This window comes from Psittacula echo, assembly GCF_963264785.1.
Source record: "Psittacula echo genome assembly, chromosome: Z".
Lineage (NCBI taxonomy): Eukaryota > Metazoa > Chordata > Aves > Psittaciformes > Psittacidae > Psittacula > Psittacula echo.
In genome coordinates this window covers 98,479,596-98,499,653 of record NC_137742.1, presented here as the reverse complement: position 1 = coordinate 98,499,653, position 20,058 = coordinate 98,479,596, and the positions used below count along the sequence as shown (strand labels likewise).

At 41.0% G+C, this 20,058-nt stretch overlaps 1 protein-coding gene across 2 annotated transcripts in view; it reads left to right on the top strand.

The window, feature by feature from the left end:
- The window catches only part of ADAMTS18 (ADAM metallopeptidase with thrombospondin type 1 motif 18), a gene marked incomplete at both ends in the record, with an annotated part of 73,985 nt that extends 70,037 nt beyond the window's left edge, over positions 1 to 3,948 (top strand). For both annotated transcript variants that reach the window (XM_080637774.1, XM_080637773.1), the window contains 2 exons: positions 314 to 461; positions 3,833 to 3,948. In XM_080637774.1, coding sequence (XP_080493900.1) covers positions 314 to 461; positions 3,833 to 3,948 — 264 coding nt within the window. The remainder of the gene's footprint in view (positions 1 to 313; positions 462 to 3,832) is intronic.
- Positions 3,949 to 20,058: the final 16,110 nt, after the last annotated feature.

The window sequence follows — 20,058 nt, the reverse complement described above, 5'->3', positions numbered from 1 at the left end:
AAAGTTCAAAGAAATCAGTGCAGACAATCAGGAACAGGTTTTCCTCGATGTTTCGTGTCTGACTTCATGCCTGAGTAAGGAACCAGATTTTCAGCTGAGTCCTTAAATAACCAGACTTTCGGAAGGGAGAGCAGATGCACGTGTCTTTGAAAAGTTGGTCCTGATGGAGGTTGCTGCACAGCAACACATCCTTTCCTCACCTCTCTTGCTTTGAAAGTCTCATCCAAAGCTCTGAAAGTTACTGCTTCAGCTTTTGTGGGCTCCCAGAGAGTCTCTATAATGAAAAGCGGCTTTTACTGTTTCCTCTTCACAGTGCACAGTCACATGTGGAGGGGGAGTGCAAACCCGCAGTGTACAGTGCCTACGCCATGGAAGACCAGCTTCTGGGTGCTTGCCCCAGCAGAAACCAGCAGTCCTGAGAGCCTGCAATACCAACTTCTGCCCCATCCCTGTGAAAAGAGGTAAACCCCAGCTCTACATGCTGCAGCAGGGTTGGTTGCTTGGAACTCTATGTCCAGCAAAAATCACCTTTTCCAGTTACACCCACTGAGGATTTACATTTGGCATGTTCCTTCATAAATTATTTTCCTCCAGACTTTCCAGCTTTACAGTTACTGTCTGATACTACAGCATCTGTCTTCTCAAAGTGAACCTTTTTAAAGCACACTTGGGAGTATTTCACAGGAGATTTCAAAGGATAGAGTTTGTCAAAAAGTAAGGTCATTCAGTTCTGAGCCTCATCTTTAGCCTATCTTGTTGTATAACATAAAAACATCCTATGCTGGTACTGTTTTATGGTTAATAATAGTAATTTTTGAACTAAGCAATGTGAATTTGCCATACAGGTTTAGTCTTTTGAAGTCTGCCCAAACTTCAGATTGCACCTAGGAGTCCCAAACCATTTTGTCTAGAAGGTACATCTCTTCCTACTACTTCTGATTAGCATAAGATGCGCAGCCAGGGAGCACTGCTAAGGTCTGTCCTCATTTTTATGTCTACTGTGTCCCACTCTACCTCTCCAATGTGTTTTGCAATTCTAGAGGAGCAGGAGGAAGAAGAGAGTTTGTGTCACTCTGAGTGACAGCAGAGGAGTTCTCTCAGAACCACAACAGAAAGCAAGTGATGCATTAGCCCCATCCCATATATTTGCTGACAAGCTGGCTACAGTTTATGACTCCTTAACTTAAAAGGCTCGTAGAGGTCTGGGTTTGTCCCATGTAATGCTAGTTACCTAGATCTGCTAAAGCACTAAAATACCATATATCAGCTGTCTTGTTCCCATTTTAAACCTGGGAGCTGCAAATAACCTCTGTAAAACCCAGGCCAAATTGCAAGAGAAGGGTCAAGCTCTGGCCTTGCATCTTGCGAGCTGACAATGGCCAGCCACCCCCTCCTTGACACCAACTGCTGCCATTCACTGCACAGAGACCCCGGAATACCCAGAGGTTTCTTAACAGACTCTTCTACTGTATAATCTCAGGACATGCAGCCATCAAACTGATATATCAGGGGACCCGAATATAAACAAGTATGTATAGATTAAATGGCCCTGAAAGGGATAAGTGAATAGTTCTGTATTTTTATAAGTAAATGTTCCTGACACTTCAGATTAGCCTTCCTAAAAAGTTCTGCTGTACTTTGGAGTTTCTGTATTATGTCCTTTTCTGTCACGACATAGCAAGCACTTTTCATTCACCTTTGCTCTGCTCTGCTGCATTTCATGTCTGCAGTAATGTCTGTTATTAATTTTTGCCTTGGCTTGTTTCTGTCTCTCCTCACATCTGCAGGAGCCCTTTCTCCTTTATTATAACTGGGTCATCAGGCCCTAGAGATCAATTATCTCTTCACTGTTCTGTAACTTTCTGTCTAAACCAGCAAAAAGAGAGGGAACCAGCTGTGCTGGAATCACATTGAAGCAAATGGGTCGCTTTTATCAGCCATGTAGCTCCAGCTCAGTGATCACAGTCAAGAAATTAATGTTTCAGGGGGAGTTTGCACACTTTCCTAGACAAACTGGGTCATTTCCATCCCTCTGTTAGATGCAGTTACGGTCACCGTAACTCTGAGGAAATCCAACTGCCTATAATGAATGAAAATTTAAACAACTCAAGTATAAATACTTGAGTAAACAGAAATAAGGAACGCACAGCTTGATCCACATCCATTGAAATCTGTGGAACTCTTTTCGTTAGTTTCAATGGTCTCTGGATTAGGTCCCAAGAGTAAAGTTTTTGGCCTTACCTCTATCATGTCAGCACACTGCACTGTGATGTTCAAAAGGGGCAGAAAGGCTTACTAACATTGCCTCCTCAGTGCTTATAAAGTTTTTTAAACAGTAGTTTGTAACTTGAAAGTCTCAATCAGAACAGCTTTCTGCACTTTGTGCTGTGTGCATTTTCCCAAGTCTTGGACAATCTGTTTTTTGAGGACAGTATTTTCTTTATGTAGCATTAGAATTTACAGACAGGCTTATTTTTTAAAAAACTGAAGAATAAAATGGCATATTTTAAAAAAAATATTATTATTTACTTATTAATTCAAATAAATTTGAAGATGATAGAGGTATACAAAATCACCTTTGCCATCATATAAAATGGAATCAAAAAAACCAAAGTGGTGACTAAAGAAGCTCGTGTAGAGACAGAGAACGCTCCTGGCCCAAAGACTATGACAGAGTTGTCTGTGCTATGTGAAGGAGTATTTATCTTCTGTGACTCAGCTTAGCTGATGGGAGAACACAGACAATGGTGGCTAGATTTTTCTTCACTGTCTCCTTGTAAATTCCTTTTACTGACCATGTAAACAGTAGTTCTGAGAGTTGAATAGAATCTTTTCCCATGCTCACAGGAGATTTCAGTTTAGCTATAAATTTTGCTAAACCTCATTTAAATGTCTTACTGCTCTCTCAGACATGGTGAGTTTGTTTATAAATCATCCATATGAATCATCACTCTGCTCTTTTAAAGAAGCATAAAGCATCCACTACAGAACTGTAGAAAGGAGCAGCTATGAAATGTTTTTAAAGTGAGTGGGCTGTGCGTATAAATGATCTGTACGTAAATTTAAGTGAAATAAAATCTTAATTGAAAAATACAGTGTATTTGTAATTAAAAGCTGCACTTTTCAGAACTAAACATTATCAGCCTGTCTCTTTTCCCAGTGCAGTTAATTAAGACTTCACCAACATAGCTGAAGTGCTAAAAGCCCAATTCATGTCACCCGACTGAAGTATCTAAGCAGAGATTGCTTAGGCTGCCTGTAGAGTCAGAGAAAGCAGTCCCTCTAGCAAGTGTGGGAACACAGACCTGCAGTAGAACCGTCTGTGCACACGTGTGCTCGTAGCAGGGTCCCTGTACTCTGCCACACACTTGGAGTGTAGAGGCACAGGTAGACTCCATGGGATGTTGGTGGCAAGCAGCAGTCAGCAGCACGCATGGAGCAGGCTCCCTGGTACAAGTTCCTGGCTTCAGAACAACATTTGTGACTGGAGATAAAAACACAGATGATTTTTTTGTCCTCCACAGAGGAATTGCTTCCTGTATTCCTGAACCTGGACTCTCAGTTTTTTAATTCCTGTAACATCTGGCATACCATTATATCAGCTCTATGTCTAGCAAATTAGCAATTTGGATCTCTTAACAAACTAATTACCTCTCTTAACAAATTAAAAAACAAACTAGTAGTTTTGAGCTAAAGAAAGTTCCTCTTTGAACTGAGTCACCCGTTGTGTTTTTAACATTACCAAATGCATACAAGTGTATGAAACTATTGCCTGACTTGTATACTTGCCAAAACAGAGTCTTACCATTTTGCTTGGATTTCTGTCCTTCAGATGATCCTTCTTGTGTGGATTTCTTCACTTGGTGTCATCTGGTACCCCAGCATGGTGTCTGTAACCACAAATTTTATGGCAAGCAATGTTGTAAATCATGCACAAAGAAGAACTGATAGCATGTTATCTGAACCCACCAGTGACAGGATTCACTTCTGCAATTTATGTTGGAATTAACTTTGCTTTGAGGCAAGACATGGTGCCACATAAACCACTGATGGAAGAGCCATTTTCTAAGGGAATGTCTGAGGTACAGTAATTATTGGAGATATGTTGAAAAAAAGAATGTTTCTTTCTTTTTTTTTCTTTATTTACTGACCTCACTGAAGTACAGGGTACTATGGATCACTTGAACACTGAGACTCGAAAGGGCAGTCCTTCTTTCTTTTAAATGGTCATTTTGCACTGTCCTATGTTATGAGGAAGAAACTGAGGCAAGGAAGCCTCTTCTGGCTAACTTACCAGAATGCAAAGCAAAAGAGACTGGGAGCTTGAGGAGGAAGGTTACAGCGTGGCAGCTTGACAGATGGCACTATCAAAAGCTTTCCCTTTATGATGCTGTCATCCCAGGGTAAAGAGGTGGTTTGCTGCCACTGCCACAGAGAGACACTCCAATGGCTATTGTCTGGAGAACGCAGCGTCACATGTGTGAGCACACAAAGTAATTAGTGCACTACAAAGATAAATGGTGCTTCTCTATTAGACTTGCTGCTGGAAAGGCAAGTTTTGCATCATGCTAATGTTTTTATTAATTTGAAGAATTCCTTTTCTGCTTTATGTAGGAACTCAGAGGTGGTTAACTAGTAACTTGAAATGTATTCCTAGAAATATTCAGCATTAGAATATTTGGACTTTTAATATTGCTGTGTTACAAGTAAAATAGGATTTCATATTTCAATTAACTCAAGGAACTCAGATTTACTGAACTCAGTGGTTATGTTTTCAACTTTAAGCTCAATAGGTATGTAATTTTAAAATTTAAACTTGATATTTTAAAGTAGGTTTTACTCAGAAGGTAGGTTATTTGAATTACAAGATAACTGAAGCATGTCTTCCTTTTAATTGCATATCTCTGCAAATTTTGATTCATCTGTTGCCCAAAGGAAATATCACAACTATTACAATCCATTACTTCATGCTAAACTTCTCTAAGTAGATATTTAGTTACAAAGGTTATATGCAAAAAAAAAAAAAAAAAAAAGAAAAAAAATAAGTGGATGATTTACTCTAACCAAATGAAAGGCAATTCTATTTTTATACATTCTCCTGATAGTTTTATGTAGTTCAAAATTCACCAGCAAACAAAAGAAATAATGGTATTTGTGACCATTCAGTATCATGATGCTTGGTGACACTATGCTACAGTTTAAGGTTTCTGCATTGAAAAACCTCTAGCCTTTTTGCCAAACCATTCTGAGATGGGGATGTGTCCTACTGTAATTTTCTGGGGAGCGCCTATGAGGGGCATATTTATCGAATTCCACCCAATCCCACAACTCCATTTGATGAATGTAGCTCAGTTTTACTGTTTCTTTAAAGTATCGTTTCAGCGGCAGATTAGCCAGCTCAGCACTAATGGCAGACAGTGGTCACTTAAAATTAGCAGTTCCTTCTGCAACAATTTAAATTAAAACCATGTATGCTATGATACTTTAAGAAATGATTATTGGAAACATATCTCAGCCTACACCGTTCTGTCTCCATATTGGACATTGTGTAATTATAACCTTTTTTCTAGGAGAACTACATGGGGGTTTTTTTGTCTTGTTTTTATAATTGTGTCCTTTTTATTATTTGATGTAAAATAATTAATTTATTAATGCATAGCTTTTCCTTTATATTTCTTTGCTCCCTTCCTTAAGTGACAACTGAGGAAAGAAAATGTTAGTGTCACAAATATGAATTATGGTGTAAAAAGAGCAAAAAATATAAGTGTAATATTTAATTATTTTATAAGCTTTGTAATAAAGTACTCTAACTGTTTCACTATATTTGGAATTGTAAAATTCACGAATAAAATCTAGAGCTTATAAGTAAATACCGGGAAATGCAAGTGGTGAATGCATTCATCTGCATTTGTGTTGATCATCCCATAATGTCTTTTATTAAACAAACACTGCCCTGTTTTCTTCCTGGTCTCTGCTGCTGTGTAACTGGCTGACGTCTGTGACTCTGAGCAGCCTCCAGTTCTGGGCAGGGGGAGCAGCAACTGCTGCCCCCAAGAAAAGCCCATCCTTTGGGGCAGTGGAACTTCAGCCACCGGAGCTAAGTGTGACCCCTCTGCCTAACCATGCCCCCACCATGCAGGTCTTGTATGGGTTAATATTGGCGGGGACTCCTCAAAACAGTGGGTTTGAGTGTTAACAAGCTGTTATGATGAATGGGATGGAGGTCATTCCTTTCAGGCACTCAAAGTCAGGCAAATGTGCCAGGGTCATGTGAAACTTTGCTACTCTTGAAGGTCCCATTATACTGGTGAGTGAGGAATGCATGCCTGGTGATTCAACAGAGTGAATGTATTGTAGTTGCCTTTTAAGAGCAGAAGATGTTTCTCATTTGACTGACTATCCTACCATTGAAGCAGCTGGCTTGGGCTGTGCCCATTTCAGGCACAAAAAGGCAAAATGGACCTAACTAACTTCATGGTTCTATTTTCATAAAAACACAAAAGCTAAAAACCACAAAAATACCATTGCCTCCCCCCCCTCCTGCCGTACGGAAGGCAAAACTGAGCTACCCCTTCTCTCACCAAGACAGTGGAAACTTGTTCATCACAGAACCAGTGTGATTCCTCCCTGCATGTATTGCTGTGCAAGGTGGTTGCAAGGTATGAAGCCTCATTCAACACAGCATTAGGTTTTACAGCCTCCCCCATCTGCCTGGGGATACTTATTTTCCTAAAAATGTCACCGCTAAGAAGTTTCCAAGCCAATCCCTGCATCTTTTCATATATATATATATATATATTCTCTAACATTATTTGTCGTTTTTCCCTTCTTTCACTGTCGGTTCTGTACAACAGCAAGCTATACCAAGTATTGCTGATAGGAAATACTGAGCATGCTTCTGACTTACAGTATACTCTGGCAAGCGATAGTAAGCAATACATCAGTCTGCTCCTGAAGGATTCTCAGCAAGCACTCCTCTGAACATGATTTCGACTGGTGATTTCAATAATTAATATGCCCACATACGAATTCAGACTCTAAACCACTTGGTGTTCTGGGCTAGAATTTTGGAATTAAAATGAACTGACGGTTGTCAGTGAATTACAGTGTTGGAGATGGATGTTGAAAGAGGAAATATTGCATAAAGATGTGCTATTGTGTGGTTGGATCGACCCCAAGTCCACAACTGTTTTATTGCCGAGCCCTTACAATGATATTTGGTATACAAAGCCTGGCAGTTTTCTAGAAGTATATTGCTGGAAGGCTCACTTTATAAAGCAGAATGGGGTCTTTTCACAAAGGAATAGCTCCATTTCCTGTAGTCAGCTTTCATCACTCAGGTGAAGGATGCATCTGCCTAAAACTCAAACAGATATTTAATGAATGGCTTGATTGTGTAAATCAAACTCAGCTATCTCGGATGCCCAGAAGACATGAAATGTTGGAGACAGATGAACGTTTAGTTGCATGTAGTTTTAGGGTAACATGATCCATATCCCATATTTCCTTTATTTTTTAGCAAATCCTATTCAAAAGCATCAATAAAATAACATTATTATTTCTACTGTAATAGAAGTCCAACCCCACTGAGTCACTGAGATCCCATTGTGTACGACATGTACTCATGTCATAGAAGGCTTATGGTCCCAAGTGTACAACAAGGAACAATAGGAAAAGAAGATGTTAACAGTGAGTTCATTGTGATTAGGAGAAGTGTTGCTCGTGGCTCCCTGTCTGTCTGCCTGGATGCTGCAGAGCATTTCCAAGACGGCTCCACACAGGTAAGATCAGAAAGAGCAATAGTGAGGAACTTGATTCTGTTTCAAAAGCAGCCTCTGAGCATTGATGAGGTCTGGGTGGACAACGGATGGGAGAGACAGAAGGGGAGCTGGGATGCACTGGAATGAATCAAAAATGAGGTGTGTGCAGTGCTGGGTCCTAACCCAGACAGTGACTCGAGATAAAAGCAACACCTGCAGAGTATTCTGTTAGCCTTACAGTTATCAGGAACTAGAGAGAGGTGTTTTCAGCAAGGCAGTAAGTCATCTTTCCGTCAACAAAAAGGTCTGAAATAAGGAGAGGAAGCTGCTAGAAAACACCTTGAATTCCTCCCCAGCCAATACTGCATAAGCATCAGACAAATCGAGCTGACCTTCATGCACATTGTGTGCAGCTGTTACCATGGATATTTTTCATCCCTGCTCTTCAGGAGAAATCTGGGCCTGCTGGGCTGGAATATGTCCTTCATTGTATACCACGTTCCAGAGTTCTTCAAATTGCAGCTTACAAGTAACTCTTGCTTCCCATGAGAATGGGCAGTGACAAACTAGTGGTGGGGCTGTACCAACTCTGATTTGCATGGCAAGTGATGCAGACACAGGTTGCTATTTCCAGCATCAGTATTGTATTGCCCATGGGAAGTTGCTGCCTCCATCCTGGGGAAGGGAAACCATACACATGATCTGGCTCAAACAGCTTGCTCTAACAGCCAGCACATGCCAGGTGTGGCTGAGGGAATTAGTGTACTTGTTTTCCATGATGAATACCGGGCCAGAAACAATCTGAATGTCCCAGCTGGGCTGAATGAGACAAAACCTGAATCCTCAATTCACAATGCGATAATGTTAAAACCAGTTTTCCTTATGCTCCCTGAAGAAAAGCATCTATTATGGGACCTACACTTGAAACTAATATTTTTGCACTTTCTGTTCAGTGGTAAGAGTATTCAGTCATGAACAAAATCTGGTTTAATTTCTGGATTCTTACAGTGGAGGCAGGAACTTTCAGCTGAACCCTAAATTCCAGGCTTACTTTCTAAGCATTAAATCAAACCACTGTCACCATACATTTCAGCCTTAACACTGATATGTACCTACTACAATTTAAGATAAACCTTTGTTATCCCTTAGGTGACTTGGGCTGCCAAGCATTAGTTATGTTCTGTGCTGATAATGTTCACTAATCATTTTGTAATAACATAGAATCATAGAATAGTTAGGGCTGAAAAGGACCTTAAGATCATCCAGTTCCAACCCCCCTGCCATGGGCAGTCACACCCCACACTAAACCATGTCACCCAAGGCCTCATCCAACCTGGCCTTGAACACCACCAAGGATGGAGCATTCACAGCCTCCCTGGGCAACCCATTCCAGTGCCTCACCACCCTCTCAGTAAAGAATTTCTTCCTTATATCCAATCTAAACTTCCCCTGTTTAAGTTTGAACCCGTTACCCCTTGTCCTGTCACTACAGTCCCTAATGAAGAGTCCCTCCCCAGCATCCTTGTAGGCCCCCTTCAGATACTGGAAGGCTGCTATGAGGTCTCCACGCAGCCTTCTCTTCTCCAGGCTGAACAGCCCCAACTTTCTCAGCCTATCTCCATACAGGAGGTGCTCCAGTCCCCTGATCATCCTCGTGGCCTCCTCTGGACTTGTTCCAACAGTTCCATGTCCTTTTCATGTTGAGGACACCAGAACTGCACACAATGCTCCAAGTGAGGTCTCACTAGAGCAGAGTAGAGGGGCAGGATCACCTCCTTTGACCTGCTGGTCACACTCCTCTTGATGCAGCCCAGGATACGGTTGCTTTCTGGGCTGCGAGCACACACTGAAGCCAACTCATGCTCATTTTCTCATTGACCAACACCCCCAAGTCCTTCTCCACAGGGCTGCTCTGAATCTCTCCTTTGCCCAATCTGTGAGCTGACATAATTATACATTCAAAAAGAATATGAAAGGGTTTATAATTGAGATGTTTACTCACAAAGTTCTTACCTATGGAAAGCAAAAAATTTCAGAGAAAACCATACACAAGAACTCCCTCTTTGGGATTGTCACCTTCTCAAATCACTGTAATATTAGGTCTGTCTAACAGGAGAAACTGAAGGCATTCTCACCAAAGTGTGAATTCTGTGCCATCACTTTTGTGTTTCCATTAGAATAAAGGCCCTTCACTAGCTCTGTTTAGATTAGAGTTGAAGAGATTCAGGATACCCGCAGAATTCAAGAGTTGTTCTTGTACAGAACACTTCATCCGACTTAGAGTGCCCTTTCTGAACAAATGTCACAGTGCTTTTAGCACAGTAACCTACTGCAGCCACCCTGCTTCCTCACATCAGGCAATGCCGGGTGCTGCAGACATAACCAGGACTCCTGCAGGCTCAAGCAGAAGGAGCACCTCAAAACAGACGTGGCTACAGAGAAAATGCCATTTATGTTTTCCCTGGATGCAGTTATGACTCGTCTCACTGGAAAAGCCATTTTGGTGCAATGTGTTCCCCAGAGCACTAAAACTCACATTTCCACATTGTATATTCAACCTAACTGTTCAGCAATAAAAAGTAACTGAGGTCTCTATTTCCTTAAAATGCACCATCAAAAAGTGATTTTTATAAGCTACTAAACACAATATTTTGTGGCTTTCATTCTGGGGGCTTTTGATAGCTGAAATGTAACTCTTGACTAAGAAAGACAGAATAAACTTTCCAGGTATATTTTTATTATCCAACCAGATAATCTCACTGGCTGTCTCCCCAGATGATACAAACTGATAAACCCTGCAGAAAGTACTCATAGATATTCATTCTATTAATGTTATGTCACTATTTATCTGCAGAACCTGAGTAAGATTCAATATACAAATCAGTAATCCAACCTCTAAGTCCCTTAAAGAAGTTTTGACTTTCGAAATTTTGACTTTCAATGTTTTAACTTTAATTTAACTGCACAGCACCCTCCACTGATAGCTAATATTTTAACTGGATCAGAACATTTCATTTCTAGCCAGAGATATTGCCTGTCAGCAGAAAGCTCATCACCTCAGACTTTGTGCAAATACACTGCAAATGCCAAGCTGCCCAGAACAACCACAACTTACTCATGACTGTCTTTGCTGGTGTGTGGGGAAAAGTCAGACAACACAGACAATAACAAGCTGTAAACACAGCTCTCTCCAATTAAACATAGTATATACTTCTTCAAACTGCATCATTTACCACAATTCAATTTTGAGGGTTTTGGTGTCCACTTCCAAAATACTGGTTGCAATTCCAAAATTGTATGCAAACAAGCTGGAACATCTAATTTGAAAAGCATTCAGCTATTGAGGAGACAGTCAGACAGTACATGAGCTACTGCGATATACATCTACCATATTACATGTTCTGAACTCGAGCTGCCCCTGTGGCCACTTAACATCTAACACTGATTTATTTTTGTTGTTTCTGAATTGCAATGGAAGTTGTCATGAAAATAATGAACTTGTTTAAGCTTTTGTTCAGATAAGCATAGAGCTTGCTCAAGTGGCAGAAACAGTCTACTAATCTCTACACTAGACCTATGTTACATTAGCCACATTGATTCCAGAGCATGCCAATGCAACTCTTGGGTAGCTGATATAAAACACTTACCTCACTAAGACACTTTAACATCTGGCACGCTCATCAGCCATTTTATTTATTCCTTAGCACAGTGGCTCTACCCTGGAGCTTACGCATTTTTGAGGGCCCTGCTCAGCTTCACAGTCGTATTGCTGTTTGTAAGGCAGAGCTAAAGCCCCTGTGCCTCCCCTCTGCAGCACAGGATCAAACATTAGGGGTGAGCACTGGTAAGAGACCTTCACTTCAGCTAAGCAGCTGAGAAGCTGGAAACCTGCAGAACTGCTAATACAACAGGTGAGGGCTGATGCCAGAGCTGTAAGTTAAAGTTTTTGAATATGGGGCTTCTGAGCTTTGACCTGTGGAGATCAACAACAGCAAGATTGAAAGGAGCCAGACTGACCTGTGTCTGCTGCTGAATTCAGCCTATGCATCAGTGTTTCAGCAGGGGCCAAGAACGGGGTTTTCTTCTTGAAACACAACTTGGAAACACAAAATGGAAGGGGATTTATGTTCTGATAAATTCTGACTGCACAGGATTTGGTGATACTCCCTTGCTCTTGTTGAGTGATGTGCTCACTCTCCTTGTTTTACACCCACTGCTAAACCTACGGTCAAGAAGGATTTTTTCCCATGCAGCTAAGATCATCTGGACATTTTCAAATACATTCCTAGTACTACTGCACATATTTCAACCTATTCTACAATCTTCCATGAATTACCAGGTTTTCAGTCTTAGACTTGTGCGTCAAGTCTGCTGAGGTGGTAGACAGTGTTTTTGCAACTTATACTTGCACTAGGGAAGGAAGAGAGAAAGGGAAAGAGAAGAGCATACACTCATTTATTTCATTCTGGACTCTAAACCCATGACATAGCAGTCTGCTGTGCAGAGAATGGATCTGATAAAACAAGTGACCACTTTCAGTCTTTAACCACCTCCCACTATCCCCTCTTTGATTAGTTTGGTTAAATGGTTCATTTTATTCAGGGCAGGCCCAACTCACACCTCATATCTGCATGAAGGTGAGCTCAATGGAGCCCTCCTGCTGCCTGGTTCTGGTAACAGCACTGTTCGGCTGGGAGATCATGACTTTCAGGGAGGTTAAAGATCTTATCCTTCTTTTAGGTCAGAGTAGAGATTCCTCTAACAAGGCCAGTTTTAGGATCTGCCACCCAAACTTACAATGTACATTCTATAGTTCTTCCAGGTTATTAATTTAGCTCTTTTTTTTTCATATAAGCAACTTAATTAAGGTGGAAAAAACCCCAAAATATTTCATACATGATACACCTTCTTACTCAGGAAACCAGAGTAAAGTAGTTCCCCAGCTCCCTAGATTACACAATCACACTTTGCTCAGGAAGAGAGTACTTCAAGAACTGGGTTATTCTTGGTGCTTGCTTTTGTAAATGCTCTTCCCTGAACTTCTCATTAACCTTCTGAACCTCATGCCTACTGGATGGATCCCAGCCAGCATCCTTCAACTACCAAAGGACTCTTTCAGAGGAGAGTTTACACCTCAGTTTCCAAATTGTGTAACTGTGGCATGCTAACTACATAGAAGAGGAAGGCAAACAGTGGATTTGCCTTTTTAAAACCAGCAGTCGATTAAAAAATACAGTACCAATAATGTGAGAGTGATACAGTCCTGAAACCTTCAGACGTTTTGGCACATAGCTCTGTCTCTCTCGGACAATTGCATCCCCTTTTTCACTGCTTCTCTCCTCCTGTTCCAAAGCTCCCTCCCAAAGTCATAGGGGGGTGGGGAGCAGAATGGCTTGTGAAGTGTCTTGGGGTAATCCACTTTGACAGGGAACTACATTGATTAAAAGTTATGGCTTTGGAACAGCAAAGCTCCCACTGCTGTCCGTGGACAAGCTGCTGCTTTCTATTTAAACCTTAACAGTCACATTTAATCAAGAGAAAATAAGGACATTTTTATGAATTCCATGAGAAAAATTCCCCTCAGGTGTAGGTTGCACGGTTTGATCAGCTCCAGTATCGTGTTTTAGCATTTCGCATTAATCCTGCAGATCCTGAGCCAAGAATGCTTGCGCTCGTACTCGCCTGACAGCCAGGAAGAAACATTTTGGCAATTTGTTGTTATTTCAGCTAAACTTGCAATATGCAAATGAAGATTTATGGCAAATGAAGGCTTAAAACTATACATTTATCTTCACGTGGAAAAGGTATCATGTAGTTGCAAGGTGCCAAAAAATACCAGATCTGGGCAGAGAACAAGCAAATTATAGCTCCCAGAAGGCACTGGAGAATTGTACATCAGCATTTCATGTCCTGATGACAGGAAACAAACTATTTCACAGTCTGAGATTTTCTGGAAGATATGGAGTTGACCCAGCCCTCAGACTAAGCATCTTGTTTCAGTGTTTCCAACTGAAAATTGTTAAGGTCGGGTAAATCTAGGTTTTTCAACAAGGCTAAACTGAAATAAAAATTACTGGTTTATGGAATGGAAGTATCTTGTTGAAAACACAGAGATGAGAAAAAACTGATTAAGTACAGATAACATTTTTATTCCTACTATTCACCCATTCTCTCCCTTCTTTCTCCATGCACAAGCAATTAAGATCATTCCCAGCCATATGCTGATTCAGCTTTGCTGCAATCCCATTGAGGCACAGAGACAAGATACTGCCTATTCCCCTCCTCATATTTCTGGGGTAGTACAGATTAACACAAACCATGTAGTCAGATTCAGAGGTGCTCCAGAGAGATGCAGTCCTGTGTGGTCTTATTCCCTGCTTTATATTCCGCAGTACTGAAGACAATAGGATGACACATGGACTGGAGATAGATCTGTGCATACTTTCCTTCCTGAGTCAGGGTTTCCAATGAAAAGTGCTGGAAAACTGTGATACATGCCCAAAGTTCAGCTCGGACTGAGCCTTAGGGTCCAATTTTCATCTCAATCAGAAATAATTTCCCTTATGTTAAAGGATTCATAACCATACAAAATCAGCTCACACAAGCCAAACTCCAGCCACATCTGGTAATAAGGACTTTAACAATGAGGAGGATGTTAACAGCACATTTTTTCCCTCAGTCTATCCCTGCACATACAAAGCACAATTTCCAGATTATGAAAGCTGTTTTGCCTCTCCCCTCTAGCTTACTGGAAGAACAAATCAGCCTTAGTTATGAGTCTACCTTATTCCCTGGTTTTACCTAACTCATATGAAAGTCACACAGAATTAGAACTGGTGGTGTGAGAAAGTCATTCAAGAGAGGCTTGGACTCAGCTGATATAGATACTTAATTCTGTCTTGGAGAATAAAACTGGTTAAATCAAAGGGATCTGCTCTCCAGTAGGTGCTGGACTGGGCTCCTTCAGCCCAGAGCTCGCAGCTGATACCTGGTGTGGCTGATGAGAGAGTGCTCTCCAGTGGGCGACCAGGGAATGGCACAGAAGCCCAGGAGCTGGGCTGCAGCGAGTGAACACTATGTGTGTTCTTAGACAGCCACCTAGTGAGGCAGGAAGGAATCAAGAGCTGGAGGAAAATGAAGCGAATTCAGAGCCTGAAGTTACAAATAGTGCTAAACCAGTGCTAAAATCAGCAACGCATTTCATAGGGTTTTCACCTCGTAGTCAATGCAGTTGCAGAGCAGAAGGGCTCTTGAACTACTTAACAGCTGTGACACAAGATTCCTCATCACTTTATGAGTCTAGAAATGAAAGTTCAGGTGAAAGTTTGAGTGTGAAAAAGACGTCTGAGGGCTAGTGGCTTTCAAACCTTTGATTAGAAACCAGTATAACTGTATGGGGGTTTTACGCATATATATCAATATCTGTCTTCATCTCACCTTTTCTTATGTACCCATTTCTAAACCAAAACAACACTGTTTTGACTGAAAACTCTTACACCACGCAATACAGAAAGAGGGGTAAAGTGCAGAGGGAAAGATCCTTAGAACTTCCCCTGGATTCACACAGAGATCCTGCTTCACTAGTGTGTTTGTACTGTACCACCTCTGCTAACATCATTTGAATGAGATTGTGAGAATAACATGAAGTCTTTTGAATACAGTAAGAAAACCTATGAGCCCTTGTTGTGGTCCTTCAACCGTAAGGGTTCACAGAAAAACATTCAGGTGATTTTTGAGTTTGCATGTGCAAAGTTACTCCAGGAAGACCACTGACAAAATTACACACTTATGGTCTCATATCTGTGCTAGTGCTCTGGACAGCCACAGAGCCATAACATGCAACTTTATCCTTATGTAGGAAAGATGCAAAATGTGTGGAATTATAATGAAGCAACCAGAATTAGAACCTCATCAGTCCAGCAGTTACAGATTAATCGCTGTTTCTAAACTAACTCTTGCTATGAAGACCACCTGTGGTCAGGAAGGTCCCGGACGGTCTGTTTTTTAACTATGATCACTGAAAAGAAAATGGAAATGAAAAGGAAATGGAAAGATCAGCTGAAATGAAAAATTCACTCACTGGTGGAAAACCCACAGCTCTCCAAAGTTTCAGTGAATACCAACATGCCACAGAATAGCTGCAGGAGGGATGAGCAGGTCAGAAAAGAAGCAATTAAACCCTACTGATGACACTCTGCTTGGGAGGTTGTAGAATTCCTATTTACATACTTATTGCCTCCCAAAAAATCAGATGCAGAGAACTGCCATAGCTGCAGATCATGTCAGTCCTGAACCGCTACTGCAGCCCTGGACATACAGTGTCTTTGTTCTTACACACCTGCAGTGCTTGTAACGCCCGAGTCCAACAATATGACAATATACTAAAAATAGCCAGGAGTGCACTTTGGGTTCCTCTCAGGAACATCAGCTCTACATGCCTAATTAAATCTCCCCGACACACAAAAACAATCGAAGGAAAAAGAAATCTCCCTCATGAGGGACAGATGATTTTAATTAGGTCTCACTCAGAATCTTCCCAGCCTCACATGGCTCAGATCACCACACAGCACGCAGTCACACTGCGATTGCACACTGTGCCTCTCCTTTCACTTTCACACCGGTTGCTGCTCTTCTGTCCCAATTTCTCCCTGTTCCTTAAGAATTTACTTTTATCCAGGCCTTGGAGCTCTAGTTCTAAAGCTCTCCAGACATGAGGTGCCATTTGCCGGTTTCTTGGGGTTTTATGCCTCAAGAAGAGCTAGCCTGCCCATAAAACATGCTTCTGCGTAGGAGCTGAACACGCATACAAAGGTTCCACACAAAATCTGTGGAGAAGGAGAAGCAGTATTTATTTATTCCAGATAAGAATTGTAGTCCCTTTGTCTTCCAGCAGACACAAGCAGATCTACTACCAGCCCAGCAACTGGAAAGCAAACTCAGATCTCATTTGCTTTCATAGAGGGCAAGAGGGGTTCAATCCTGATGGAAGCTCACCAGAACCTGAAGGGTATCACCAGAGGGAATGCGGGTACCACTACCAACAGACAAGACCCCAACAACTTCACACTTCTGCTGTCTCCCTCCACAAACCTCAGTTTTCCTCTCTTTTGTACAAGGGAGGAATTTGTGCCATGATGCTGTGGTGTTCTGTGACTGTGCTGAGACATGTGAGATAAGCACTTTTCAGTGTCCCAATTACAACTTGGGTATTTAAGGGTCTGGCATTAAGGAACGTGGGCATTTCAAAGGTACAGCTTCAACCTTCCCCTTTCCCAGCCATACTTACTAATAATAAGTACTAACACTATATCCCATGAGAACTGGAAATTGGATATCCATTTTACTCTAAGTAGGTATTTATAAATACTAGAATCATTTCATCCACTTCAGTATAACAAATACTCATTGTCATAGTTAACAAAGTCCTGCAGTTTGTCCTTGTGTGATTTCTCCTTTCCTGGGCCTGAGCATTTTTAAGCATAGGTTTTTTGGGTTGATTTTTTTGCATGTGTGTGTACACTATGGATCAAATATATCCAGGATTAAGTGCCACAGGCATCATCCTGGCTCTGAATTACTTCTTCTTACTTCAGTGATTTATCTGCCATCTCAAGGGCTCATTATAGACCTTACAATGACTTTTGAATACTTGTTTGTTTGGTTTTGAATGCCAAATCAGGGAATCTGGTAAATTATAGCTTCCAAGATTAAATTCCAGATTTTGGAAGGACTTACATGGACCTTCTGAAACATCTCCACTCCAGTGTCATACTTCTCATCCACTTGGGGTCACCTACAAGAGTTCCCTAAGTGACCACTGGTTCGCAGCTCTCCCTGCTGCTGGAATTCAGGATGTGCAGGTGTTGCATGTGACATTTCCGTCTGAACTTCTATCAGCCTGTTCCACAGTGAGAATCTGGTGTGTGACAGAGAATATGGCAGAGTAACCCACAGAACTAAGAAAGCAGATGTCTAGATCTCCAGCTTATTTCATGTAAAGTTTGTGTTACTCTGTGAACATGAGCTACACAAGAACACGTTTAACTATTAAAATTTGATTATGTTTGACAAATCCAAATGAGCTGCAATCAACCAAACTAATGTGATGTGTGCTTGCAAAAGATGCTCTGCAGACATGATTTGCCTGAGACTCTTTGCAGATAGCAAAGTTTCAAAGTCATACCAAGAATATGAGCAAAAACCCCTCCATCTGCTGGATGACTTGTTTGCACAACCTGGTATGTTCCACTTTAGTGAAAACAACTTCAGAGGCACAAAGTTATTGCACTTTTTGTAAAACAGGAGAAACATTGACCGATCTGAGAAACTAAGATATACCCATGGGTTTAGTAACATTACATGGATTAACAGTATGCTTGCATTGATAATACCACAGGGCTCAGATGACAGAGCCAGTGGAAACACAAGTCTGAACATAGCTTTTCTGTCTTGTCAGTGTTGCTCAATGCTAAGCCTATCTAGTTTTGGAAAAAGTCTGATATTTTGGATCTGAAAGAAGTGAAAAAATACCCCACAGCTCTCTGTTTTCACAGATTTAGGAGATTTAAATTCAGGTAGTCTGTGAAACTTCATAGAATCAAAAACTTCCCACAGCTCATCTAGAACTTAAAAGAGGCGTTTGCTCATTCTATTTGATGTTTTTCATTCTTCATGTGAGACAATTCCCTCCACTGATCTCCCCTAGTGGTCTTAATTTCAGAGCAGAAGTGGTGTATCATAGGAGCAGACTGTATGCTGTAGAGAAACACATATCATGTGGGAAAACTTTGAAAATAAGTTACAGGTGTTTAGGTTATTACAAAATGAATGATAAAACTTCCTTTATACACCTTTTGGACATTATTAAAGGAAATGCTGCACAACCGTCCCCAGAAGTGTGCTGTTCTTGCTGTTCAGTATCAGTAAGGCCTGAAAACTTTTTACCTTTTTTCCCCTTGTTCCTCTACCTACACATCAAGAAGGCTATGGGACAAAACTGCAAAGAGTCTACCTACTATTAACAGGCTCTGAAAACATGGGAAGAAAGAGCTTGTAAATGTCACCCTACGGCTTGTTCCTATGTAAGGATAAGAGAAATTGATCAAAAGTCTGCGTAAGATTTGGAAAAGCGCATCATGAACCATGGGAAAGGCATGGAACAACGAGACAACTGTTCAGGTAGATCTCACTCGCTTGACCTGCTTGCTAGATTAAAACATGTTCAGATTAAACCTAAGCAGTATAAAGTCTATGTTATGCTGCTCAGAGCACACTAGAAGGGTTGCCTCCTCACAGTTGCAGTTACAGGTGTAGAAAGGGGATGTCCTACTTATGGTCAGACAGATCTGCTGAGTCTTTGCTTAAGGGCATTGCCACCTTCAAAGTACAGATCAGAAGTAACTTTGTTTTAATTCATGTCATGGTAAAATCATCAAGATGATACATAAAGGAAACAATTATTCATTTAATGACTTTCTATTTCTTTCTGTGTTTTCAATGCAGCTATTCTCTCCAGCCCCTGAAAGCAGTGTATGGAAGTACAGGTCAAAACAGTGGCACTGCTGCAGGAAGCAGGATCCTTGTTTCCTTCCACAAGGAAAGTCTGTACACAAATATAGTTCAAATGCTTCTAGCAAATGATGAAACTCAACAACGAACCTCTTCACTCTTTCATGTTATACCTATTTCTGAGCTATCTTTGCCAGTAGCATCCTCTCTGAGTTGATAAAAATTGAAGCAAGTTTATTAATGTTACACCTGTTCTTTTAATATACACCTCCAAAAAGATGTTTAAGCAGAGTGCTCTTCATAGCATGCAACCAAGCTCTTTAACCCCCACCTCACAAGCCTTCTTCATTGAACCAAGCACTGAACAAAATGCATAAATGAGCAATTGCATTCATATTGTTTGCCTGAAGGTTTTGCACATATGTGGGTTTACTAATATGCTTTGAGGAAAAATACTTCTGCAAGTAAAAACATGAATGTGTCCTCAAAATTGCCCTTCTGAAAATAGCTCAGGCTATTTGTAAGAATTCCTGCAACTTAGCACATACTTCATCTTTAGCTCAGAGTGTTAGCCAAGTAATAATCAGCACTCAGCAAGAATTAGAAAGCTAGTTTGTCACAGTGAGGTCATGGGGAAGATTATTCCTGCTTTATGTCTCCATTTATAATAAATATTCTATAGCCTGTCATGGAAAAGATGTAGAACATATTTATACTTCCAGCCTCCCTTCTCACATAAAATTCATCAACTTGTCCTGGAAAATTCAATAGGAGCCTATTCCCTTTTGTC